Source organism: Hakea prostrata, chromosome 10 (assembly GCF_041222555.1).
Source record: "Hakea prostrata isolate BN-2017 chromosome 10, UWA_Hpros_2, whole genome shotgun sequence".
Lineage (NCBI taxonomy): Eukaryota > Viridiplantae > Streptophyta > Magnoliopsida > Proteales > Proteaceae > Hakea > Hakea prostrata.
The window spans coordinates 18,508,306-18,536,034 of NC_142609.1; the positions used below are offsets into that span (position 1 = coordinate 18,508,306).

The window sequence follows — 27,729 nt, forward strand, 5'->3', positions numbered from 1 at the left end:
AATCTTCTACAGGGTAGATGATTGTGCTTCTCTTTATTTTTTCACGATACATTAGGAATAGAGACTCACCTCTGAGCTTTCACAAGATGAAGCATATATGTGTCTCTTTTTAGATAGTTATATATATAGCGGATGGGTGTGAGGAGAATAGATTCCTCATGGAAAAAGATTTTTGGGTAAAGGGTATTTAAGGTCAAGATTGGTTTAAAACACCCTATGGAATCTCACCCTATTGTTCTACCGGAAAGAATAACCCGATCCAATGGAGTCCCGTGCAGTTCTTTCCTTACTAGTGGAAGCGAAGATTCCTTAATACGCCAGCGGCTCACCTTAGCAATGATGATCGCATTTTAGAGCTGGGAATCAATTCCATAAAATTTGCAGCGTTTATTCTCATCTAACAGAGAAGGGAGTTAAGGCTATGGGGAGTTCATCGGAGGATTTCTCGGTGGTGGTGCTGGCGTCAGATCTGGGCGTTGATGCTCGACCGTTCCTATTAGCATCAGATGGAGATGGTGATAATTGGCATGACTGCCCGAGCAACCTTCCCGATGAAGATTTTTCCGACCTTGAAGCCTTGCAGGCCTTCCGTGTCGAAGGAACCGATAACCACGGCAATCGTATCTTTCGCATCGTCGGCAAGTACTTTCCAGGTCCCTCTCTCGCCTTTCTGTCTGTGTTTGCGTCTCTGATTTCTTCCTTTCCTTAATTTACCTTATATCGTAATCAAAGGAAGGAAGGGGTTTAGATTTTGTTTGAGCTAATTAGGTTTTAGAAAGCATATCTGCAGGAACTAAATCAATTTCTTTTTTAATTGATTGTATTGCTTTTCAATAGATTTAGGGCAGTCTGTGCGTTCAATTAGGAATTTTATGTTCTTTGTTTAGTTTTAGAGAAATTCGTATATATAACGTGTATAGAGAAGTCAAGTTGGATGCTAGAGCTTCCGCCCACCCCTTCAAAGAATTTTATTTGTAATTGGAACTGGAATCAAGGGAAGGGTATGATATATGTTATACTTAATTGGGTTATTAAAAAGTATACTTGAATTAGGTATAAAACATTTACTGTCCAATGGGTGTAAGAGATTCAGTGTGCTTTGTAAGTATCTTGAGGTTCCTATTAGGGTTTGATGCCTCAAGGAGTGTTACTATGACTCTTTGTATGACACTTAATTTGTAGAGGAAAAAAAGATGGCTACATGTTTATTTTGTAGTTTCATTGACATTTGCTTAAAATTTGAGGAACACAGAGTTGAAGTTACTTGTTTTTTCATGATATCCAGCTCCAGTTATAAGTTGTGAGAGACTCAAGAAGTATGTATTCAATAAGATTTTCACTGAGTTGTCAGAAGGGCCATTCTGCATTGTTTATATCCACACCACAGTACAGAAGGACGACAACTCCCCTGGAATGACAGTATTGAGGTGGATTTATGAGGGAATTCCTTCCGACTACAAGGACAGACTGAATGTTGTATATTTTGTGCACCCTGGTCTTCGGTCTAGGCTCGTTTTGGCTACTCTTGGCAGATTCTTTCTAAGTGGAGGGTAAGCGTTGGCTTGGTATCTTGGGGAGTAAAGGGCTAAAACTAATTCATGTTAACTGGGGTTAATATATATTCATGAGATTTTTTTGGTATGAGGTTACATCTTTGGCTGAACATATTGTTTGCTCTGTATTTGTAGTTTATACTGGAAGATCAAGTACATTAGTCGCCTCCAATATCTTTGGGATGATATAAAGAAGGGAGAGGTTGAGATTCCTGATTTTGTGAAAGATCATGACAATATTCTTGAGCATAGACCACTTACTGATTATGGAATTGAGCCGGATCCTCTCCATCTAAGTGAGATTCCACCAGTTGGGTATCCGATCGGAAGGTATGAAGGGAGATGGGAATCTAGGGAATATGTAACTTAGAGCAACTATCTTTTAGAGGTAAAATCTGTACAAAACAAAGGTTTAAGTTATGAATTTTATGGTTGGTTGAGCCCTTTTACATATGAAAACTCTCTTGTAACTGAAGTTGATATATTAAAGATGTGATAATCTATTAGGGTTCTTCTTTGTTACATATATATAATACAAAGCTGAAGACTAGCAAAATAAAGGTAAGTTGATATATTTGTTACTTCTTTAGGTGGAAGTGAAGTGATTCAATCACTTCTCCTTGTCTTGACACCTTTTTTAGTATTTATTTTTGCTACACCTGCTCTATTCCTTGTGCAACTATAATAACTCAAGGGGAGGCTCTCAGCAAGCATCATAGAGGAGGCATGAAGTGCTGCATAATGGTATTGTACATGAAAGGGTAGTGAGGGTAGTGAAGAAGGCGTTTCATGTGAGGAGAAAGATAGAGAGAGGGTAATGACATATCCAACCATGACTGCTCATTAAACATTTACCTTGTAATCTTTATTTTTGCATAAAATTTCCCTTGAGTTTCCTGTGGTAACTTCATAGTTAATAGGTTTAGTAGGTAATTTAACAAATTGGGTTGTGTGAAAAAGGTTATAAATTCCCTATATAGTGAGATGATATTTGAGATTGGGAGCAATATATGTGCTTTTGCTTCAGTGCAGCGGCTGCATGTGCAGCCAACGGCTGGATGGACAGCTGTACTCTCTCTCACCTGAATTTGAGTTTAATTCAACGGCTTAGATGTTTGATGGGTGTACGGCTGCCCATCCATATATGTACTAGATATACTGCTAGGCCTTCACAGGTTTTGGAATATATTGATCCCAAAAAATGAATTAGTGACAACAAAACAAACAATAAGACCCGAAATTGTTTCATATCTTTCTTTTGGGTGATCCCAACAAATGAAATTAGTGACAACAAAACAAAGCGAACAATAAGGTCCAAAATTGTTTCATATCTTCCTCTTGGGTTCAGACAAAAGTCATGTTCTGCACCATATTTCTGAAAAGTTAACGGTAGAGTAGTGATATTTTTTATTCTTTATTGCGTATGCTTCTGTGATCACTTAAATTTCACTCACAAATGATCCAGATGGATGGATATGCTATTAGTCAAAATCTAAAACTTTCTGCTCACGAAAGGCTTCAAAATCTTTATGTACAACTGCTACAAGTAATGGAGATTTCTCTAGTTTGTGGTGTTGTTATTTTTACATTTTTAACTGTCAATTCAAAATTTGGGCGTTTCTATTCTGGTTAAGGCCAACATTTATAAATGATCTTAGATCAATCTCAGTTGCAATTTTCATGGAATTCTCAAAGATTAGGGAGTATCTGACATTTAGAACTTCTGGAAACGGTGCTTTTTTGATCTCCTTAAAAGATTCCATACAAGCGGCGGAAAAATAGTTGGGATCTCTCCACAGATGCAAATCAGCAACATGTGAGGGCAGGACATGGCACTTCCCTTGTCTCTGCATCACAAATAAGTGGCGGTTCTATGTATGAGATGTAAAGAGTTGATTATAGACACAGAACCGAAAAAGTTTGGATCCTGCGCATTAAATGCGCAGGATTATCAAGCCAAAATTTCGGTCGAGATTGAAATTTCGACCGAAATTCCAATCCCATCTCCCAAAGTGAATGGCTTGATGGAATGCGCAGGACCCAAGCAAGGTCCACACAGAACATCCCATGTATTTGTGGCGAGGAGATAAGGGTAAGCTGTCTACCATCACCAGGGGTTGATGATTTGCTGTTGAAATGGTAACCATGCGAATGAAAGTAGTGTAGCCTTGGAATCTCCTTTACCTATTATTGCTTTTATGAGATATTACGCAGTTAGCATCGATCGCTCTTATTTCACACGAAACAATTCATAATGGGATGATGAGCTCCCAACTAGTTTGGTAATCAATAATTGTTTAACTGTTGTTGAAGTGATGAATACTTTTTAATCGGGAAGTTAAATTAATATATTTCTGCTTTCAAAGTGTGATCCTCTAGCATGAGTGTCTATCTCCTCAAGTGTGAGTGTGCGTGCATTTCTTCCACAGTGAATAGCTTATTCTCCAGTGAATCCATCCAATACAACAGAAAGCATTCTCTGGAATGGATCCAATGCGAGCAATGCAAGGAAGGGGTAGGGTTCATCCACCACTACCTAGATGCAGAGAAGAGAGAAACTACAAGTATACAGAGATGATTCTATCTAATGATGAAAGTCTAGATGTGGATGACAAAAGTGAAGACAGGTCATAGACTCATAGCAAAAAGGGAGAATACATTAGTTGGGTTGATTTCATTTGGAAAAAACATTGGATACAATCAATATATGAGGCATTGCCGCATCGAATACAATGAAGTCGGTTGCAATTACTCAGATGGATGTAGACCAATTTATGTTTCAATTAGAGGAGGATCCCCAGGATATGTTCAACATTATTGGCGACAAGGGCCGGAGCCCCCCGATCCGGGACAATGAGCGCAAGAAAGGAGATGCGGGCCGGGGGGGGGCAGGCCCCGAGGCAAGGATAAGAGGAGCAAAGACTCGGGCAAAACCACACAAGATTATGCCAAAGTGTATTCGTGCTACCGGAGGGGAGACGGCATTTATAGTGTGAGTGTTACCTATGTACATGTTAAGCCGGACGAGGGGAGTCTCTCCGGATCATGCCCCTGGTTTGTTCCTTCAACAGCATGAGTTGACCTTCTATAACAAAGCGATTGCTAGGGCGACGACGCGGATAGATGAGGCATCCTCCCGATAACCGAGGGAGCCCCACGGCCGGACCGACAGTCGCGAGAACCGGGGAACCCGACAATATGACGATGCGAATATTCGGGTATACCCGTGGGCCCATCTCGACAAAGCCCCCATCCCGACGGCGCGAGGCGGGAAGTTAGGTGGTGGAGGAGTTGTGCCCGGGAGATTCCGGGTTCCCTCTCCTGGGAGACGGAGTTCCCTCCCGGGATATCCGGAATACCCAATGGGCGCATAAAGCGCGCACTAAAGGACGGTGAAGGCACGGACGAACGGGATTGACACGCGGGGGCTAGGCGAGGCCATAAGAGAGCCCGGGGGGCGCCGCCCACGAAGCGATCACAAGAGCGAACCGCGACGGGAAGGAAGCCTCTTCCGGCAATATAAATAGGGGCCTTCCTTCCTTTTCTTCCCACGTCTGCCGACAGCGGCCGAGACCGAGCTCCCAAGCCTGAACGGAAGTTCCTTTCCATGGCCCCGAGGAGAATAAGGCCCGAAGAAGCCAAAAGTAAGCTGAGAGGGTTTAGGTATCGAATAAGGTCCCGTCCCACAGGAAGACGCGCGGGCGAGGGAACAGTGAGGGGATAGCGACAAACAAAAAGAAAGACGGGGAGGAAAGAACCACGAGCAACCGTGAGGAGAAACCAAACAAAGTGCCAACGGACGGACCGACCATGATGAGATCGGGAGATGTGAAGGACAAAGAGAGGGGGAAGGACGCCCCGCGAGAAGTGGAAAGGGAGGAGAGCGGGGGAGGCCGAGGAAGAGGGGGAGGCCGAAGAGAAACCACCAGTGAGATTCTGGGAGGGTCCCGAAAGTCAACCGAACCCGCGCGATCCGCACCCTCGCGAGTGCCCAAGAGAGCGGCCACGGGACCGGACTCCCAGCCGGAGGAGCGCTACCGAGACAGAGAAAGCCCTCCCGCCACCCAACGCCGGGCCGGGGGAGATGTAAGAAAGACTGGCAGAAACAACGAACCAACCCGGACAAACGGAACCGGGAGAAACCGCCTTCCGAGGAGAAAGATTTTGGGAGTGTATACCCGAGGGATATCAAGTAATATCCGATTGAGCAAAGGGGAACAGCCTCCGAGGGATTCTATCCTGTACTATGATGCTTCACGGAGGGCACGCTCCCGTGCATTATCTTTTCATTGAGTGCTGATCATTACAAGCAGCCCAAGAGCCCGAACGGTGGAGGACATGATCGGGCGGGCTGCAAGTCTCTAGGGGTCTTCCCGACTTTGGCTATCCACCATTACACTCCCTCACCAGAAGGGTGGTTTTCCTATCCAAGAGAATTTCCCCTCCAAGGGAACTCATCTTAAAGGATTCCTCGTCTACCACCAAGAAATGGCGGGAGTTTTACCTTTCTTTAAACCACCCCCGAGCCCTTCCGTACCAATTCCAAGAAGTCCCCAAGGGGAAGATCGACCGTGAATATTCCGCGCCCTACATCCCGAGGAGGAAAACTATATTGATATAATAAACATGGTTGAGATGAGAGCTCGCGTCCATGGGTACCCATGGAGTACGAGCGTTCTGACTATGGGGTTTCTCCCCGAGAAGTCTCTGTTTATTGTTTTTGTGTCACCATGTGTGGACCGATACGATTCTTGTTTTCAGGAGCCAAAATATCTCCGAGGATGATCTTCGGCAATGGCGCTCGGGAACATGGATGAGGCAAGGAGACGGAAACCGGTGCCTTCAGAAACCTCCCGGGAGTACCAAAAAGCCCCGCTCAAGTTCCGCGGCTGCCAAGGCGAGCCCCCCCCCGGCCATCTCCCGACAAGAGTCTAAAGAAGAAAGCTCCTTCCTCGGGAGCCGAGAAGCGAAAGGAGACGGCATTCCTCGCCTCCCGAAAAGGGTTCGATCGACGAACCGGCCGGGAAGTTGCCCCCTTCTTCGGCTGGTGACTTTGGTTTAACACCGTCTTCGTGACTCGGAGTATGCGAACGGTGGCTAAATGAAGCTACTAACGATGCCGATGCAACGACGGCAACCTCCCGAATAGGGAGTTTTTTAATGAAGGATTTAGGTACCTGTCTTTCTTCCTCTTTTTTTTTTTTTTTTTTTTTTGAATCACTATTATCACTCTTCTTACCGGGTAATCTTTCTTCGGATACGTTGCTGGTGCCGTACACATTTTCCGAGTCTCTTCGTAGGGCTCGGGACCAAGCAAAGCGATTAGCGCGGCCGAACGCTCCACGGGGAGTCGAACGCGGGCCCGCACCGCTATTACCGAAAAGGAAGAGGCGGAGAAGAAACTGAAGGACGCCGAAGAGAAAGCGGCCAAGCTGAAGAAGGAAAGGGATGTCCTTTCCAAAAGCAAAAGCAAGTATAAAGGGAAGGTCAATGACCTGGAAGAGAAAGTCGGGAGATGTCTGAAGATTTGAGGGCGTCTGAAGCCCTCTTATTGGCGGAGAAGAATGAGAATGCCCAGCTGAGAGACAAGTTGAAAGAGCGGAGTCCTCGAGTCCTGGAGCCTCTAGACGTGGTGTCGGAGGAATACTTCACGACTCAAGAGTTCAAGAGTCTCACTCTGGCTGTTGCTACCCCCGCCTTTAAGAGAGGTATGCGTGTTGCCTTTAAAAAGGCTCTGGAGCAGACAGATCTGTCTCGTCCCCTTGAGTTGGAGAAACTGTTGGACCCTCTGATTTATGATGAGCTCAAACGCCCTCGTCCCGAAGGTCTTCCCGAGCTTGAGGATTTCCCTTTTCCCGATGCTGTGGATTATATTGATCCTCTTCCCGAACCCTCTCTTGAAGACGAAGTAAGAGAGGAAGGTGAAGATGAAGAAACAATAGCTCGGGAAGAAGATAGTGAGCTGCCAGAGGAGCATGACCGGGGCGAGGAAGAGATCCAAGGTTCCCCCGCCATCATCGTAGGCATGCTGGAGTCCCTTGAGGGGCGACTGAACCAGCTCCGGAGAAGATCTTCCCGGGAGTCTTTCAGTGAAAATTGACTAAAGCTTGATACCAGATATTGTAATCTTTTTTATGAATGAATCAAGTTTTTTTTTTTTATTCTTGTTGCACATCTGTGACCAAACAACTTCCTCCTGTGAATTAATCGAGATAGACCCGAGTGATTTGTTAACCGAGAATGAAACCCAGTGAATGGTATCTTTAAGAAAAGATGTAAGTTCCTCTTAAAAAAGGAGTAATTAAGCAAACGAGAGTGAACCCGAGTGAATGGTATCTTTAAGAAAAGATGCAAGTTCCTTTTAAAGAGCAATTGATCAAACGGGAGTGAACCCGAGTGAATGGTATCTTTAAGAAAAGATGCATGTTCCTTTTAAAAAGGAGTAACTGATCAAACGGGAGTGAACCCGAGTGAATGGTATCTTTAAGAAAAGATGCATGTTCCTTTTAAAAAGAGTAACTGATCAAACGGGAGTGAACCCAGTGAATGGTATCTTTAAGAAAAGATGCAATTCCTTTTAAAGAGTAATTGATCAAACGAGTGAACCCGAGTGAATGGTATCTTTAAGAAAAGATGCAATTTCCTTTTAAAAAGGAGTAACTGATCAAACGGGAGTGAACCCGAGTGAATGGTATCTTTAAAAAAAGATGCAATTTTCCTCAAAAAAGGAATTATTAATCAAACGGGAGTTAACCCGAATGAATGGTATCTTTAAGAAAAGATGCAAGTTCCTTCAACAAGGGTTGATCAAACGGGAATGAACCCGAATTTATTGTATCTTCCTTAGAAAGATTTGATCTGGTAAAAGACGAAGTCACAAACGGAATTGACCCGATGTCTATAGTGGTTATTGTAGAACTTCTCAAATTTGTGGAATGCCATGAACGATCAATCGGTTTTCGTCTTCTATTCTCTTACGATATGATCCCGGCCTTTTTCTTTCTACCAGTAAGGTCCTTCCCATGTTGGAGCTAGCTCCTTGATTTCTGTCCAAGCCCCCGTTCGCCTTAAAACCAGATCTCCCGATCTATATCTCGCTCTTAACCCGAGAGTTGTAGTGTTGTGCCGCCTCCTTTGATACAATAGATTCTTGTTGTCTTTTCCGGATTCTTGCAAAAGATCCAAATTCTCCCGAGCCCTTGATCATTTTGTTGTTCGTTAAACGCATCATAACGCAATGATCCAGCCAATACTTCCATGGGAGCTAGGGCCACCCATAAGCTAAACAAAAAGGGGTTTCCCACTGGGTTCGCAAAGTCAGAGACCAGAGGACACTCGGAGTTCCTCACCCACATTGCCCGATTATCTTCCAACCTTTTGATCCCATCGAGAAGTGTCCCGTTGGTAACCTCTACTTGTCCATTGCTCGGGGTAGGCAACCGAAGCAAATCGATGTTCTATATGGTACCTCGTACAAAAGGATTTGAACCCGCGCCTTCAAATTGTTTGCCATTATCCGTCACTAAGATCCGGGTATCCCGAACCATATATTATCTCTCTTCGAAAAATTTTTCCATCTGCTTCTCCGTGATGGAAGATAATGGTTCACCTCACCCACTTTGTGAAGTAATCTATTCAACCACCATATATTCCCGATCTAGGAGCTTGTAGTTTCCGACTAGATCCATTCCCCACATCGCAAATGCGCGGGTTGAGACGGATATCATGGGACCGCCGGTAACTGGAACATTAGCTTTTCGCATCGTTCCGCACGACATAGTCAATCCGTCCTCTCACACCGAGGCCGAATATTCCCGACCTAATACCTTTGTGCCAATGCCCCCGCCCATGTGTGCCCCACAATGCCTTCGTGATTTCAGCTAGCATAACTTGCTCGGGATGGCCCAACACATCTCAAGAGAGGATTCGTGAAGGACCTCCTATACACTGATCCCCGACCATGGTGAACCGTCGGCTGATTCGACTCTTTGCTTCCTTTGGACCTCGGAGAATGTCATCCCAATATACGCAATCAAAGGCGTGGTCCAGCCCTTCCTACCGATCTCAAAGGTTTCTATTTCCGGATACTCGGCTACTTAATTCTTCAATATAAACAACCGAGTCCAAGTTCTTGTAACTTCCATTGACAATCGGAGAGCTCATCCGCATTTTCATTCTCCTTTCTTGGTATCTGCCGGTATGTTACCCGCTCAAAGAAAGTCGAAACCGTCCAACTTTGACTAAATACTTAGCCATTCTTTCATCCGCTTCATACTCCCCTGATTTGTTGACAACCGCTTGAATCGCCTTACTCCACTCCGAACCCCGAGGGCTCGCCACTCGCAAGCTCATACACCTCATACTCTGCTCATTGTTTAGGCTGGAATTTAAACCTATAGCATAGCTAATAGTGAAGTTTTCGGGACTACAGAGGGTCAAGCCTGCTCCCGATCCGAAACATTGCTCAACCATCAACATGTAGAATCCACAACTCGGATACTCCATCCGTCGGCATTTGGTCGTCCTCCGTGGTATAGTGCTTTCACAACAAAGTCGCCAACACCGGCTTATGGTTGTCCTTGGTCCAAACTCAATTGTACTCGCTAAGTCCACCACCCACCATCCTCCCCGCTACATCAGTCTTTGTAGTATTTTCTTTAATGGAAAATTAGTCGGGACTATTATCGGGTGTGATTGGAAGTAAGGCCGAGTTTCGTGATGCCACGAGAAGCGCCAAGCCCGTTTATCGATGTACGGGTACCGCCAGCATCTATAAGCACATGGCTCACATAGTAGATTGGGTTCCGAACGGTATCACCCGAACCAAAAATCGCACCGACCGCCGAGGAAAAGATAGATCGAAGTGCCTCCAGACGGGGTCGGGCCAAGCAGTGTTGTCCCGAGATATGTTACAAGATGATCGAAGGCCTGCCGGCATTCCGTGTCCAAGTGACTGCTCCCGAGCTGATGTAGTCTTCAAGGCTTTAAGAACGTGTTGCACTTTCCCCACTCGGATATGAACCGGTTCAAAGCGGCCACCCTCCCGTAAACACCGGATTTCTTTTATTGTAGCTGGTGGTGTCATCTCAATCGGTGCTTGAATCTTTTGGATTAGCCTCGATTCCTCTTTGGGAAACCATGAACCCAAGGAACTTTCCCAAAACCCCGAAGCCATTTTTCGAGGTTCACGCATTCGGTATGTCCCGAGAACATCAAATGTCTCTTCCAAGTCACCAAATGTCCCGCCCGAACCAAGCTTTTACAAGCATGTCGCTACATATACCTCCATGTTCCGCCCGATTTGCTTTTGAAAAATTCTATTGACTCTCGATAAGTTGCCCCCGCATTTTCAACCCGAACGGCATTACTCGGTAGTAATAACTCTCCCGATCTCATAAAGGAAGTGTGTTTTCATCCTCCCGACTCATCAGATCCGGTTATATCCCGAGTATCGTCCATGAAACTAAGGACTTCGTGACCAGCGGTGGCATCGATCGAAGATCAATCCTCCGGAGAGGGTAGCAATCCTTAGGCAGGCTTTGTTTAAGTCTGTAGTCGGTACACATTCTCCATTTCCGCTTGCTTTCTTAACCATAACTACATTGGCAAGCCACTCGGGCATTCGATTGGTTCATGAAACCCGACCTCTCCAATTCAACCTCGACCACGATTACCTCATGCTTCAATCGCAAAATTTCTTCGCTTTGGATGATCGATCACGTCCTTTTGTATCCGAGTTTGTGCTCGCAACCCGCCTGTCTATCCGGCATATCATTTGCCGACCATGCAAGATATCCGCATTATCATACAAGAACCGGGTAAGTTCCTCCTTAAATCGTCGCTGCCAGCCAATAAACGCCTCTCGAAGGGATTGACTAAGTTGATCCTCCAGCTTTCCACGGGTCCGCCCGTGCATGCCTCATCACATCATCCCGAACCTCGACGTCATGGCCTTCCGAACTTTCGCTTACGCTTTCCTTCAAGTAGTTTGTATAACATTGTCGGGAAGCCGATTGATCGAGCAACATTCCCACTCGATTCGGTCGGAACTTAACTTCAATGTCGGGGACACCACCGCTCAAGTCTCAATGTTGGTCGTCCCAGAATGACGTTATATGCCGACAGCTCCACGACCACCATGAAGTTCACCCGAACCAAAGTATCTCGGGGTGACTTTCCAACGAGATCCAGATGGATCGTTCCTTCTTCATTTGGATCGCCAACCATGTTGTCCGGAAGTACCTCTTGTTCCTCTGAACCGATGGATTAATCATTCTTCGGGAATTACTCGATCATCCCCCGACTTTCTTGTCGAACGTCCTAGTTCCCGCACCATGACTCCAAGCTTTGTCGTTCCCACACGCCCAAACCGATCATCAATATGCCGATCCAGAGCCTCCTCTCGATCCGGGACAATGAGTCCCGCAAGAAAGGTTAGATGCGGCCCGGTGTCGCACCCCTCCGATGGCTAAGTCAGATAATGAGCAGAGCAAAGACTCGTGGCAAAAACCACACAAGATTATGCTCAAAGTGTATTCGTTGCTTACCGGAGGGGTAGATCTGTGCATTTATAGTGTGAGTGTTACCTTTTATGTACATGTTAAGTCAGCCGGACGAGGGCCGATGTCTCTCCTGATCATCTCCCTCGTCGTTTGTTCCTTTCAATCGCTATTGAGTTGACCTTCTATAACAAAGACGATTGCCATATCTGTGGCGTACGTTACGCTTTTGGTTATAGATGATCGGCATCCTTCCCGATTAACCGTTATGTGGAGCCCCATTCGGTCTGGACCCGATCATGTTTCGTCCTGTTAGAACCGGGTGTAACCCGACTAATATGACGATGCGTAATATTCGGGTTATACCCGTTTGGTGCCCATCTTTCCGTATCAATTATCAAGGAATCTCCTTGGGCTGTTGCAGGGAGCCCCCTGGTGTTGGTGCTTTGGAGTCAAGAGAAGAATTGAGCCTTCACACATATCAATTTCTGGTGTCAATTCCATGACATTCCAATGAATTTGGTGAGTATGGAATTTGGATTCTAGCTTGCAATGAAGTTGGTGAACTTGGGAGGGGAATGTTAATTGAGGGTTTGCAATTTGGTAGCAGGGTGAACTATATGAGATTGCAAGTCATGGTAGATCGCCAGAAACCACTGAAGTGCATCCCTAGACATGCTTGAAAGGGATGACTAGGGGAGCAGGGTAAGAAGTGGAGATAATGGAGCTACCCAAACTTTTAAGGAAATTAAAGATCCCCAGATTTAGGGGAAGGATAGAAGAGGAAGATGGATTAATGTTTAGAGAGGTGGGATGCCCACTAGAAGGGGCTGGTTTGGCCAGAAGGAGGAAAAGCAGAGGGAAGAGATAAGGGTTAGGCCAGGCCTAGTAGAAGGGGACAGAAGGCCTAGAACCAAAGTTGGGCCCACGACAACCAAAAGGGAGAAAAAGATTAGGGGATAATGTTTCTTCTTGTCTTGGTGATTAATCCAGTCACCATATACATATCAAGTAAAATTCTCTGATATAAGTCTAAAGATGATATCACATCAACCAATTGTTATTTCTCTCCTTGCATGATATTTTGATATACCAAATTCTACATCAACCTGCTGTTGTCTCTCTCTTATGCATAAATTCATGATGTTTTTCCATATGATTTGGTCAAATTGGTTTTTTTTGGGGTCCGAAATACTAATTGATTCTAATATAATGCATTTGAGCCATTTTATGATCCATTTGGATCACATAACACATGTTATACAAAATGAGTCTAGATCCTCTATGTACATGGAGATGAAATTTTATAATCCACATGGTTAGATTTATGACACGTGTCTAATAAAAAACCAAATCTTGTCTTCTTCATTCAAAAGAGAATTTTGTTTCAAAATTTAACTTGTTTCATGTATCTAAATATGTGGGTTTAAAATTTTCCCCCCAAAAGGGGGGGGACGAAACCATGGAAAATGTTAGGAGTTAGTGAAATTTTAACATCTTCTAAACCCTACGAATTTGAATTGTTTTTCTGAGACGACTCTTCTCATTGTAGGGACAGGCGAGGGTGCTAGTGGGTTTCTGTCTTGTACGTAGTGGGTGTTTAATGATAGACATGATGTACTAATCATCGACAAATTGATAGAGATACATGCAGTAGCAACGAGTCTTGGGTTCAATGGGCAGCAATGCTCAATCTCAAAGTCTAAGTGACCGTATTAGATTACAATGGATGGGAAAGTTACGTACCAGTTGCTATTAGGCCTTGGCCATTAGAACTAGTTCATGTTTGGATTTATATTTCCTCTACTCGGGTGTATGGAGCACCCAATTTTTTCTTCTCACAACCCCTTCGACTTAGGCGACCCCAGGCCACTTGTGTGAGGTGGGCTGTGAAAGGAAAAATTGAGTGCACCGTGCACCCAGGTATGGAGGATCTAGTCGCTTCATGTTTTTTTGTCCATCCTTAACATTTTATCCTGGAGGGGGAAAAATTTTTAATTTTTTTACTTCCAAAGATTTACTAGGTATCTTGAGGGGCTACCCCAACCTGAGCTTCCAAATGAGGAGGAATGTAGATTTACCGTTTGAAAGAAAGAAAAAAAAAAAAACTCTAAGAGGTCTTTGTTAGACCACATGACAAACATGTAGTTGGTTCATTTTGGTAGATGTCTTGTAAAGGGGGGCATTTGCCATGTTCATGAACAATGGTGTACAGAGATTGGGTAGAGGATACAACCAAAAAAAGAGACTGGACAGAGGAGGAAAGCATTATTTTGGAACTCACTTTTTGGTAAAGTGAGATGTCAAGAGACCACATTCAACGTTTGTTCTTCCTTAAGACCCTCTGTGGCTCAAATAGGATTGGGATATGGAGAATAAGGGGAAGAACAAAATCAAATCTATAGGTAAAAGTGTGTTACCATGTGGCAAAATCAAGAGGAACCTCACCACTGAGCTTGGACGGTGTTGGAAATGGAAGTTGGTGGGTCCATGTGAATGCCACCAGGTATTACTGTGTAGGGCCAACCTTACGCTTATCTTCTTTATGGCATACGTAGACACACTCCACTGGAACTCGTCGATTATCGATGGCCGCACAAGCTCTCTGAGATTCTAAGCCCAGACATCCTTTCGGATGGAGTTTGTCAATTTCTGTACTTTCGATCCCAAAGATCTTTCCGGTGCTGCTTCGGTAAGCCTTTTTTCCTGAATCTTTTTCCCGAGGATTGAATCAAATCCAATTTACTGTTTTTCCTCTCTACCTGTGGGAGACATTTAGGGAGACCCACTTGAGGCTAAACATAGTTCTGAAATTTTAATGGGTACTCTGCTAAGAACACACTGTAAGCTTGAATTGTTACACCCACTTCATGGGTTTGCAGAAAATCAGTGTCTTTTACGCTCTTCAAAGCTTCAAACCCAATTCAGATTTGGTCCCAATAGGTCTATTAAAAAGTGTTGTAGGAATGACTTTGTTAGGGCACGTTCTTCTGCTCTGTTGGAGCTCGTTCCTGAAACCAAAAAGGAGAATCTTGAGTTCGAGCTTCCCTTGTATAACCCATCATCGGGTCTTGTTGTAGACCTTGCGGTTGTTGGTGGAGGTCCAGCAGGACTTGCTGTTGCACAACAGGTCTCTGAAGCAGGTCTCTCGGTTTGTTCGATTGATCCATTTCCGAAATTAATCTGGCCTAACAACTATGGGGTCTGGGTCGATGAGTTCGAATCCATGGACCTGCTTGACTGCCTTGACACGACCTGGAGTAGTGCTGTTGTATTCATCGATGACCATACGAAGAAAAATCTGGATAGACCCTATGGTAGAGTCAATCGGAAACAGCTGAAATCGAAAATGATGCAGAAGTGTATAGCGAATGGTGTGAAGTTCCATCAGGCTAAGGTCATTAAGGTTATTCACGAGAAATCCAAGTCTCTTTTGATTTGTAACGATGGTGTCACAGTTCAGGCAACTGTAGTCCTTGATGCCACTGGGTTTTCTAGGTGCCTTGTTCAATATGATAAGCCCTATAACCCGGGGTACCAAGTTGCTTATGGAATCCTAGCAAATGTGGAAGAACACCCCTTTGATTTGGACAAGATGCTTTTTATGGATTGGAGAGATTCACATCTAACCAACAAGATGAAAGAAAAGAATAGTAGGATTCCCACATTTCTGTATGCGATGCCTTTCTCATCTGAGCGAATTTTTCTTGAAGAGACTTCTCTTGTTGCTCGACCTGGAGTACCGATGGAAGAGATACAGGAAAGGATGGTGGCTAGGTTGAGACACTTGGGTATAAAAGTGAAGAGCATTGAAGAAGACGAGAAGTGTGTCATTCCAATGGGTGGCCCCCTTCCTGTGCTTCCTCAACGGGTCATTGGAATAGGTGGGACTGCAGGGATGGTACACCCCTCAACTGGGTATATGGTGGCAAGAACTCTTGCAGCTGCTCCAATTGTAGCAAGCTCAATTGTGCAGTATCTTGGTTCTGAGAGAGGAATTGCTGGTGATGAATTGTCTATGGAAGTTTGGAAAAATTTGTGGCCCATTGAGAGGAGAAGGCAGCGGGAATTTTTTTGCTTTGGTATGGATGTTTTGCTTAAGCTTGATTTACAAGGCACAAGGAGGTTCTTTGATGCATTTTTTGAGCTAGAGCCACGATACTGGCATGGATTCTTGTCTTCCCGATTGTTTCTACCTGAGCTCATATATTTTGGGCTTTCTCTATTTTCTCATGCCTCCAATACTTCTAGACTAGAGATTATGGCTAAGGGCACAGTTCCTTTGGTGAACATGGTTGGAAACTTAATACAGGACAGAAAGTAGGGGAGGATTTCCAATTGGCATCTAATGTTTTATCCTTACTTTGTGCAACTTCTTTGAGTTTCCAGTTATGCGATTTTCCTATTAAATCTTGTTAACAGACATCAGGAATCATCTGCTTCAATTATTTATAGCAGGAGGGAACCAAGTACCCATATTTCTGCTTATCTGTGTAACACCATTAGTGTAGTATGTAATAAATTTCTAATTTGCACTATTTATGCAAAGCAGTGCTGGCTGTTCTAGTATAATGGATGTCTCCGAAGGCTGATTTCATTAGGCTTTTTGAATCGATTCAGGATTCCTATATTTGAAACAGCTCAAACCATGTAGCAAGATGGATATAAAATTCCAGCACCTAAAGAAAGGGTAGACTGCTTTATCCTTCTGCATGATGTCATGGACAATACAATATCATATCCATAAGAAATAGAGCATGATTTATTCATTTTTATAGCCCAACTCATTCAATTCAAATTAACATAGTGCCAGGAAAACTGGTGTTTGTGGTTTGTACAATGACTCACAAAATCTGATGCTAAGCAAGCAAAGTTTACCACCTATTGATCTGCATATTCCAGGGAATCTCCACTGTTCTGGCAAGTGAATTCAGGCGGAGATACCAAAGAAGTCCCAAGTTTTATAACCAAACATCCGAATAAAATATTCTGGTTCTAGTCTTTATTGCTAAAGGGATCTCCTGTTGCATTTGATTCAGGATGCATAATCCCCTGCAAGTAATTACTATGATATCCTCTGTTTTCAAGCGACCGAATGTTTAGTATTGCCATTATATTCATTTAGTATCTCCCCCTTTCCCCTTGCTTTTTCTATGCTTTTTAGGTGGTAGTAGGTTTGTCTTTGTTCTTTTCTTCTTCAATGTTTGCTTCTAGGAGATGACTTGAAGAATTCAAAATCTTGAGTGAAAAGGTTTGGGCGACATCAGGACAAGTCAATTAGATTGTCAACTAATTTCCCCCCTACTCAATTGAGTTGTCTTTGTTCTGGATGAATGCCATTCCAGAAATTAAGCTAACAAGAGACTGATACTTTTGCTGTTATTATAATATGATGCTAACAATAATCTTTCCTAGTGAGATTGGAATTTTTACTTCGATATTTAAATTAGAAAGGAAAATCGCTTGCAGCTCTAAAGTTTGTGTGACATCTCTTTTTGAAGACCTGAGTGGAGAATGTAATTTGTTATTTCTGGTGTTATAAGTTCAGGCATCTTTGGTTTTACTGCAACTAATGCAATATTCAGCAGGATGGATGTCCAGTTAGAATTGGATGTTATAGTGGAACCTCCAAAAGGAGGGATTATTCAAGAACAAACTTCAAATTAACCTGTGGAGAAATATGCTTACATATGCTATACCAATCTTTGCGTCCAGAGTTCAAAATCTATATCTCTGACAGTGTTAAGGGAGTTGCATTGATTGTGTTGCATCTAGTGTAGATTTCATATTGTGTGCAACAGATCTGCCTTGTCTATTTTTTGCTGACTACACTTTATGAATGAAAATCTTGACCTTGATGCAGTTTTTTGGGGAAAAGTCAACCATTGTATCATCGTTATGAAGCTGAAACTGTGAACTAAAGTGAGGCATATTTATCCTTCCAATTACCCATGAAATATTCTATAGGGAACTTGCAGGTTATCGAATAAGATCAACTTTTCTGAAAGAAACTTTGTCTAGTGGAACAGACTACATGAACTTGGAACTTTTCCACTTATAGTTTTTCTAATTCTATTGTTGAACTTCTAGGGTTAAACTAAGCTAAACTAAATTTGAAACAACAGTATCAGTGGAATACATGAAATCCATACAAGAGAGAAGAACCAATTAGAATGACTGCTTTCTCAACAGACTTAAGCCAAGAGCATAATTTGGAGAAAGGTTGAGAATGCTATTTTGCACTGAGCGAAATTCTAGCCAATTTTTTTTTTTCTGTATTTGTTGTTGCATCATGTGTAACTGTGGTGAAATTCTCTTGAGGAAATTGGAGCTTTCTGTTCTTCTCTGCTTCTGGGACTGGAAAAGTAAGCCCGCGCAAAGGTAACCGGGCAACAGAAAAGGCAACAATAGTCCTGTGGCTACTGGAATGTGTGTACTAAAATTCAGTCATCCATATAGATATCCTTTATTGTCCTCAAGCTTTCTCTTAACTTCAAGATATTCTGAAGGGCTTTGCCTCCAAGTTGATTGCCGATTCATTGAAAAGATCTGCCACTAGCTGGTCACTGCCAAGTAAGTTTTGGAGTATACACTTATATCTCAGCTCCTTCACATCTTCATTATGATCAATAAGTGCATCCAGCAAAACAATGAATGAAGCAACCACATATTCCTTGGTACCATAAGGGTTTGCTTCATAATCTACCAACTTCAAGAGTGTGGACTTGGTTCAATCATGGATGAAAAGCTGAGGAAGGAAAACATCTCCACTGGTAAAACAATGGTAAAACAATCTTCTAGATTAGCATTTCTTAGGCTCCCACTGCTGATCTCCTTGCACTTGATCCATGCTTTGTTAAGCTGAATGGCTAAATGAAACGAGTGCCAGTTTTTTATGTGCATTTGCAGATTTTGAAGGTTCAGGCTTTCTGTGTTGACCATCATGACCAGGTCAAGTAGGTGAACAGGTCTATCATCCTTCTCTGGAGATGTTCTAATTTGGAGCTTAGGTGGTAAGCAATTACGAAATGGCTTACTTAGATATTTTCTCCTCAAATGCTAAAAAGAGTGTTCATAAGAAAAAGAAACAAGAGTTAGTAACCTTATTATAACATAAAATGAGAAAATCAGTTTCACATTGGAAGGAATTTTAGTTTGTGGAGTCAGCTTAGGTGTAATAGTTCCATAAGGGTTTTATTTATTTATTTATTTATTTTTTTGGGAGGGGTGGGGACCTTAATTTTGTCATAATGCAAAATAAGTACCACTCGTTTTCACAATTGCGCCTATACCCCTTGAGGTTCCCAAAACTGACCAAAAAAGAAAATTCACTCTGCCAAATCTGAATGGTTATCATCAAGTTTAGAAAATCTTTTTTTCTAGTCAAATTAACTTTCCTCTGAACACCCAATGTTTAATTTAAAACAAATTTTTTGTTAATAAAAAATAAAAAAAAGGGAAAAGGACATTTGTGTCATTCTACCTCTCAAAGTTTTAGGATATAATGGTTATAAAAGTACAAAAAAGTGTCATCTTTAATTATTGACACCCAATTTAATGGAATGGATTGATATTTGTGAAACAGAGGTGATGCAAGTGCAACTTTGAAAACAGCTAGTATCAAATTTAGATTTCGTAGAAACTCAAGTGCCCACATGAGGGGGAAAATAAAAACTTACTCCTAAATATCAGAATACACTGGTTTTGATCTTAACCAACACCAATTCCAATACTGATCTGATTTTCTTTTTTTCAATTTTCCCTAATATTTTTCTTAAAATGAAATGTTTTGCAAAAAAATGTATTTTCATTGGGATCTATAATATTCTCTCTTTTATTTTATTAAAAAAAAAATTGATGTGTGGTAATCTTCATGCTTGCCACAATCTGTAATATCGATATGATATTGGCCAAGCCCAGCCAATCATCTGGAAAAAAATCATCCGGAAAAAATCTTCTGTTGTGCACAGTTCTCTATTGTGCACAGTAGTGCACATAGATGCTAAATAATAGGCTGAAATTTAAAGCATGATTTCAAATTTAAAAAGTCTAAAATAGACTTATAATTTATTTGCTTTTTCAGCCTATTGTTTGGCATCTAAGTGCACTGCTGTGCACAATAGATGATGTTTTCCCCAACCATCCATAGCTAACAAATATTTGTAATATCAAGCCCATGAAGCCACCACTAATTTCTTTCTTGAAAATATATTTGTGAACCCAAATGGGAAGTGAATGATTCCATCCCTTTACTAGCAAGCAGCAAAATTTTCACATAAAAGAAGAGGGTTGAAAGTGATTAACCATTTATATTTTTCTTACAACTATTATATAAGTATTTGGTACCTTATTTTTGCCTAAAATGGAGGAAATACCTAAGCAATACCAAGCTTGATAGGTAATCAAAGTAAAACAGATTATAAAAACTTAATTAAGGGATTCGCTTTCATACTTAGGGATTTGTTTTTGCTGGAGAATCAACTACCCTTTCTGGTTCTTGAAGCATTGATGTGCTTCAAACACAATGAGAAGGACTGGCGAGATCTAACCTCCAGGTTCGCAGATACCACTGAATCTTAGAGAATCTCCAGTGACGAATAATTTCAAGCCTGCTCACCTCCTTGATTAACTTCACAAGAAGCTCATTGGTGATGATGATCAATAGAAAGATACTATATTCAGTTATGGCTTATAATGAGTGGCCATCACTTCATAGAGCTATTGATCTTAAAAAAGTAGGGATCAAGTTCAAGGAGTCCGAGGGTGGGACCTTAAGAGATGTTTGCTTCAAAGATGGCAATATCTATCCAGAGCTGTTCCTTCCTAGACTCGCCATTGATGATTTAACAAAGCCAATGCTCTTTAACTTAGCAGCTTATAAAGCAAGCCCAGATGCTGGCAGTGACTCTATGGTCTCCTCATACATTCTTTTTCTGAAGGCACTCATTGATCTTCCTGAAGATGTGAGAATGCTGAAACGTAAGGGCATTTTCAAAGATTTCCTTGTAAGGGATCAACAAGTGGTTGTTCTTTTCAATCAACTAGCAGTCCACTTGATACCAAGCCCTTCAGAATATCTTGACATATATTAAGAATAGAACACAAATTCACTGCATGATTTACATCTCTAAATGGAGGAGCGTCTTCCTGGATTCATCTTTAAGTAATCCCTTGAATTTTGTTGGTGCTGCATAAGCATTGTTCATGTAAGAAAGAAATTGCTAATCTTGTGATAATTAATTAGTTGGTGATGGAGTCCCCTAAACTGTATTTCATGGATCTAGATAAAAATATCAATATGCTTCACTTTTCATTTTCTGTTTCAGTATAACTGCATTAAGGTAGAGATTTTCATCCACATCATGACTGATCAGAGATAATCATATTTTTCAAATTTATGCATTTAAATTAACCCTTGATATCCTTAGTCTTTCATAATCTGGGATACCTGTTCATGTTTAAAAAAATTCAGGAAAGAAATTTGGTGTTAAACATTTGATTTTGTAATGATCTTCATATTTTCTTTTTGATATTAAGAACTGATTGCTGTTAGATTCTTATTTCCAAGGCAGAACTGTTGTGCTCAAGGAATTTCAAATTCACTTTTTAGATTGATTCAGGCTTCCTTTAAGTAGGTCAAACTGTGTAGCATGATATAAACAAATACAAACATCTCTGTTAGTACAATATTCAACATAAATATAGCCATTGAAATTGTTAACCTAGAGAGGGGTAGACCAAATCAACCATTTTTTTGACTCATAAGATTTCTGCAGGAAATCAACACAATTTATCAGTTTCTCTAATTCAACCTATCTGATTCTATTAAATATGTGCCGGGAAACCTGGGCCACCATGGATCCTAAAATCTAATGCTAACTGACAAAGTCATCACTTGGGTGAACTAGCTAGAATAATAATTTGAAGAAAGAAGGAACTATACAAAGCAACCGCAGAAGGGATCAAGGAGATGTGGACTGTTTCCTAAACAAAGATAAAACATGAAAAGATGAAAGGAGCTGAACCTTGAGTTCCCAAGTCGAAATAGTACACAAGTTGCTTGATATGTGTTGCATCGAATGGGGTTCCCTATTGTGGAAATGATCTTTTAGTCCAAAGCCGGTTACACGATATGAATGAAACTCTGTTACCTTGATGCAGTTATTCTAGATTTAATGCAACCATTATATCGTCGTGTTAGCTGAAACTGCAAATTAATAAAAGCAAAGCATATACTGAAAATGATTGATTTCCCATAATTCATAGAAGAGGGGACTCCCCCAAGTAACAATATAAGAACAACTTGTCTGAAATAAGTAATCTTAGTGGATGAACAATGCTAATGTCCCATGTCTAGTAAGAAAGAAAATAGAGAACCAGTTCCAAATGGTTGGAGAAAGTTTCAATCTGATCTAAGTCAAGGCCGCATCTCATGGAGAGAGCTTGAGAATATTATGTTGTGATCACCTAAATACTAGCCAAAGTAGTGAACTTTCCTTGAGGGTGGTGGAGGTTTCCGTTCTTTTCCACCTCTTTTGTGGATTATGGCAAAGCATGCCTGTACCAAGGTGACAAGGTAAATAACACCGGCAACAAAAAAGGCAAGAATCATCCAGGGGATTTTGAAATGTGTTCTTTTAAAGTCGGCCATCCATTTAGGAACCCTTTTTTGACAGTGATCCTCAATCTTTTTCTTAGTGTCATGATACTCGAGAGGGCTTTGCACCAAGTTGGTTGCCAATTCATTGAAAAGATCAGCCACTTGTTGGTCACTTCCAAGTAAATTGTGGAGTATGTCCTTAGCTCTCAGCTCCTTTACATCTTCAGGGTGATCAATAAGTGCATCTAGAAAAACAATGTATGAGGCGACCACATAATCATTGGGACCATCAGGGCTTGCTTCATAAGCTACTAAGTTCAAGAAAATTGACTTGGTAGAATCATCAACCACAAGTTGAGGAAGGAACAGATCTGCACTAGTAAGGTGCTCTTCGAACGAAATGTCTCTTAAGGTTCTACCTGGACTCTTCTTAAACTTGATCCCGGATCCTTTAAGCTCAATGACCGAACGAAATGATTGCCAATCATCATAGGTAATTTCTAAAGTTTCAGGTGGCTCTACCTGTTGCTGAGCGTGTCCAATGAGCTTCTTGTGGAGTAGGTCAAGGAGGTGAGCAGGTTTATAACCATCCCCTGCTGGAGTTTCGCTTTCGAGTTTAAGCCGCCGCGCTACAAATGCGTGGATGAATTTTTTCCAGCTCTTCTCGTCGTGTCTGAAGTTCATCAATGCCTCAAGAACTAGAAAAGGCAGTTGGTTCTCCAGCAAGAACAAGTCCCTCAACACAAACATTATTTGATCAGTCTTCATCTTCGTTTCCCTGTACTTTTTATTGACTACACAATCAATGAAATGGAGAACAAAGCAGCCGTCCAGGAACATCATACGTTTGAATTGATCATCAGATAAGTGTGCTGTAGAAGCCTCTTCATAACATGCCTTTGCTTTGAGAGACACATTCTCAAACTTCCCTAGCTTTTCAGTTTCTCCATCAATGAACTCCTTTGCTATTGAAGCCTTGAGCTTCTCCACTCGTGCAAACTTTGGATTCTTGTCTTCATCTAAGTCTTGATTGTGATAAGGACCAATGGAGACCACCATGGGATGAAAGCAATCCTTGCGTTTCTCATTGCCCTTCAGAATTGTGATTGGAACCTTATCGATTGGAACTCTATCACACAGTATGGGCAAGAACCACGGTGGACAGGACACTTGATGTTTCTGTGGTCACAGTAGACTGATCAACTACAATTTCAGGCTCAGTGCTGCCTCTGCTCCGTTGATTTTGTCCTTCTATGACCAGCTTCCTTTCCTCCGATCTTTCATTTGAAACAGAAACATTTCTTTCATTGGCGGATGCCATCACTGAAACACTGAGAGAGTGCTGTAATTATTTTTAACTGCAATCGAACATTTGCATTTGTATTTATATGATGACTGAAGTAGCTAGAAAGCTCTTTGGCTTTGCTCATTTATCAAGCTTGGTATTTATTATACATGAATTCCTCTGGTTGTGTGAAAATGGTTATTCTCTTTGTTGAACTCATTAACATGATCCAATGCTTGCCGGATTTTAGAGGAATATAGCTCCAAGAAAAGTATAAAGATTCGTTCTAGCATCAGCTCTTTAGCGTTCATGGCTCTACAAATTTAACTTCAGACACCAGACATCCTTTATCCAAGAACAAATTTGACTCTTTGTTAGGGACTTGAGCTGCACTGGTGGAATACTTTACCCTGCTTCTCCATTTTTCTGAAGCTTCTTCTATTGAATCTGCTTTTTTCACGATGACTCCATAGAAAATCCTGTCATTTATAGAGATTGTCGAGTCAGTCACTGTTCTTCAGTCCCTTCCAATCAGTAAAGCATTGATACCCCCTCAGCTAAGCCATGTTTCAGGTATGAAAGAGAGAAGGTTTTATCCTCTTAATGATGAATAGAAAAGCATAAAAATCTTATTCAATCAACGGTGAAGGATTTCCTCTTAACTAATTAACTGCTTGTTTAGGAAATGTAGGATTGTGTATGGATAATTCAGTGATAAATTCTTAATAAACAACTCTGCTAATCATAAGATCTTTCAGAAAATAAATTTGTTTATTTTGATTAGTTCTTTGGTTTTTTTTTTTACATTTGTGTGGGAAAGTATGACCTGCTTTAAGTGTATAAATTTTTTTTGTCTTCTATGTTTTTGGAATCATAGAAACCTTTAAATTCTTTTGCTGCTAATCCCTTGCATGCTACTCTCAGGCTTCAGCTTTTTCATTTTTTCCTGTCCGGGCCAAGACTCAAGTAGAGTCTTTTTCTTATTCCATCCTTTTAAAAGGAATAATTTATCACTTTTACTTTGCTTCAGTACCCTAACCCAGTACCTACCCAACAAAATTTCAACCTGACATAGCAACCAACTCACCATGGAAATGATCAAAATGCGAATGAACATATAGAAGAAGCTCAATATATGAAAACTTCGATTCTAATCTGAATTGAAAATGGAATTCAAGATGATTATTTTTTGCTGCATGTATCCTGTATCAAAAAAGTGCACTTGTTAGCTTGGCTTGAAGGGAGTTTGAAATGAATATAATTAGGAGGTTTGGTAAACCTTTCTAAGATAGGAGATCATTTTAAAGCTGAACTGTTTGGACTTAAAACCCCAAGACTTCAGACATCCACAACAAATGGTAAAGGTGGTAAAATTTATTTTATGACCCTGATGCAAAGCAAAACTCCCTCTTGTATGGTGCATTTTACTTGCATGAAAGAATTTTATTTCAAGAATTCCATAATTGCTTGGAATGTATTTATTTTCGAAGCAATTTTCTGTTCCAATATTTTCATAAGGGCTTCTCTCATTCCTTTTATTGAGCTTCATTATGCGAATCAGACTTTAATGTAACATGCATCAGTTCCACTTTCTTGATCCAACAAGTGCATTTATGGGACAAGGTTGGAATGTGAGGTGACAATATATTTCGGGTTTTATGTTATAGCACACAAGATTTTTTAGTGAACAAAAATTTGAGTCTATAAGTCCACGCCTTCTGCTTCCATCACAAATCATAGAGGATGGGTCATTCGGGTTGTCCACTAAAATATAAGTGCAGGTTCATCTTCGAAGTTGGTTCAAAATTTTTGTCACACATAACATAGATCCTCATCGGCTATAGGCTTCTAGGTTAAACATTTATCACATCTCTTGTTCATTGACAAATCATATTAACATGCATAGACTCTTAATTTATAGATTCGTGTTCATGAATCCCAACAGAATTACTGAGAATCCTGAAGATTTGAACAAGCAGTGAAACTGCAAATAATGGTGAAACACATCAATAAATTTATTTAATGATCCCCCAGGTTAGAGTACAAGATCAACTTGTCTGAAATAAATAAATACGGAAACTTTTAAGACCCTCTGAACTAAAAGAAATCAAATTAAAACACACATCCACACAAGAAGGAAGAAAAAGGCTGTTTCAATCCGATAATTGAGAAAGTTCCAGACACACCTACACCAAGAACACATCATATGGATCGAGAACTTGAGATAACCAAAATACTAGCCAAAGAAGTGGTGAATTTTTCTTGAAGGAGTCGGAGCTTTCCGTTCTGCTTCACTTCCACCTCCTCTGGGGAATATGGAAAAATAGGTCTGCGCGAAGGTGAGGAGGATGATAGTTCCTCCAACAAAGAAAGCAAAAGTAGTCCAAGGGCTGTTGAAATGTGTACTCCAAAGTTCAGTCATCCATTTAGAAATGTTCTTGTTGCAGTGTCTTTCAATGTTGTTCTTTATGTCAAGATATTCAGAACGTCTTGGTACCAAGTTATTTGCTAATTCATTGAAAAGATCAGCCACTTGTTGGTCACTGCCAAGTAAATTTTTGAGTATCTCCTTGGATCTCAGCTCCTTCACATCTCCAGGATGGTCAATAAGTGCATCCAGAAAGGCAATGTATGAAGTGACCACATAGTCTCTGGGACCATCAGGGCTTGCTTCATAAGCTACCAAGTTCAAGAGCATTGACTTTGTAGAATCATCGACGACAAACTGAGGAAGGTACAAATTTGCACAGATAAGATGCTTGACGAATTTAACGTTTCTTAAAGTCTTACCATCGGCCTTCTTGCACTTGATTCCTGCTTCTTTAAGCTCCATGACTGAACGGAATGTTTGCCAATCTGTATCGTCCTGTGTACGCCTTGAATGAGAAGGCTTTTTCTCTACAGCATCACCAATGAGCCTCTTACGGAGTAGGTCAAGAAGGTGAGCAGGCTTATAATCATCCTTCTCTGTTGATGTTCTGCTTTCAAGTGCAAGTCGCTTCCCTACAAAATCATCAATGCATTTCTGCCAGCCCTTTTCTATGTGTTTGAAGTTCATCAGTACCTCAAGAACCATAAAGGGTAGTTGATTCTCCAGCAAGAACAAGTCCCTTAACACGAAAGCTTCTTGATCAGTCTTCATCTCTCTTTGATCGGCCTTCGGATTGATGAAACTATCAATGAAATGGAGAACAAAGCAACCATCAAGGAACATCATGCGTGTGAACTCAGCATCATCACTTATATGTGCTGTTGCAGTCTTTTCATAATAAGCCCTTGCATGGCGAGCCACCTCCTCAAATTTCACTAATTCTTCAGGTTTTGGATCAATGAACATTTTTGCTATTGAAGGCTTGAGCTTCTCCAATCTTGCAAACTTTAGGTTCCCAGCTTTATCTTTATCTTGATTGTGATAAGGACCAATCGAGACAACCATGGGATGGAAGCAATACTTGCGTTTTTCAGTGCCCTTCAGAATTGTGCTTGGAACTTTATCTATTGCTTTTGTTTCAGAAGTCAGAACCTCGGCATGTTGTATGGGGTCGAACCACTCTGGATAAGACACTTGTGTCTTCGTGGTCACCGTAGACTTCTCACGCTGATCGAATACAATTTCAGGCTCCGTACTGCCTCTGCTCTCTTCATTTGCTCTCTCTATGACCAACTTCCTCTTCTCTGTCCTCTCAATTGAAACAGGAAAACTTCTTTCATCACTGCCTGCCATCATGAAACACAAGACAGAAACTCAGAAAGTGCAGTTATTATTGTAACTACAATGGTACATTTATATTT

The 27,729-nt window shown here is 41.4% G+C and overlaps 3 protein-coding genes and 1 pseudogene across 3 annotated transcripts; 2 read left to right on the forward strand and 2 right to left on the reverse strand.

Moving 5' to 3' along the window:
* Nucleotides 1-229: 229 nt before the first annotated feature.
* LOC149002222 (SEC14 cytosolic factor family protein / phosphoglyceride transfer family protein) lies at nt 230-3,234 on the forward strand. The gene is made up of 3 exons (XM_089137326.1): nt 230-653; nt 1,286-1,550; nt 1,689-3,234. The coding sequence occupies exons 1-3, from the start codon at nt 422-424 to the stop codon at nt 1,921-1,923; spliced, it is 732 nt and encodes a 243-aa protein (XP_088993452.1). The 5' UTR covers nt 230-421; the 3' UTR covers nt 1,924-3,234.
* Nucleotides 3,235-14,577: 11,343 nt separating this feature from the next.
* LYC (lycopene cyclase) lies at nt 14,578-16,639 on the forward strand. Its single transcript, XM_089138039.1, has one exon. The coding sequence runs from the start codon at nt 14,871-14,873 to the stop codon at nt 16,374-16,376; it is 1,506 nt and encodes a 501-aa protein (XP_088994165.1). The 5' UTR covers nt 14,578-14,870; the 3' UTR covers nt 16,377-16,639.
* A 5,887-nt stretch (nt 16,640-22,526) lies between these two features.
* LOC149002224 (UPF0481 protein At3g47200-like) lies at nt 22,527-23,973 on the reverse strand (annotated as a pseudogene).
* A 1,999-nt stretch (nt 23,974-25,972) lies between these two features.
* LOC149002225 (UPF0481 protein At3g47200-like) lies at nt 25,973-27,673 on the reverse strand. The gene has a single exon (XM_089138235.1). The coding sequence runs from the start codon at nt 27,662-27,664 to the stop codon at nt 26,174-26,176; it is 1,491 nt and encodes a 496-aa protein (XP_088994361.1). The 5' UTR covers nt 27,665-27,673; the 3' UTR covers nt 25,973-26,173.
* Between the last annotated feature and the right edge of the window lie 56 nt (nt 27,674-27,729).

What these genes read in the sequence shown, in the direction of transcription:
- LOC149002225 (XM_089138235.1), bottom strand. Translation starts at nt 27,664, where the DNA reads ATGATGGCAGGCAGTGATGAAAGAAGTTTTCCTGTTTCAATTGAGAGG.
- LYC (XM_089138039.1), top strand. Translation starts at nt 14,871, where the DNA reads ATGGGTACTCTGCTAAGAACACACTGTAAGCTTGAATTGTTACACCCA.
- LOC149002222 (XM_089137326.1), top strand. Translation starts at nt 422, where the DNA reads ATGGGGAGTTCATCGGAGGATTTCTCGGTGGTGGTGCTGGCGTCAGAT. An exon ending in CGTCGGCAAGTACTTTCCAG is followed by an intron (nt 654 to 1,285) that starts GTCCCTCTCTCG and finishes CATGATATCCAG; the next exon opens with CTCCAGTTATAAGTTGTGAG. An exon ending in AGATTCTTTCTAAGTGGAGG is followed by an intron (nt 1,551 to 1,688) that starts GTAAGCGTTGGC and finishes CTGTATTTGTAG; the next exon opens with TTTATACTGGAAGATCAAGT.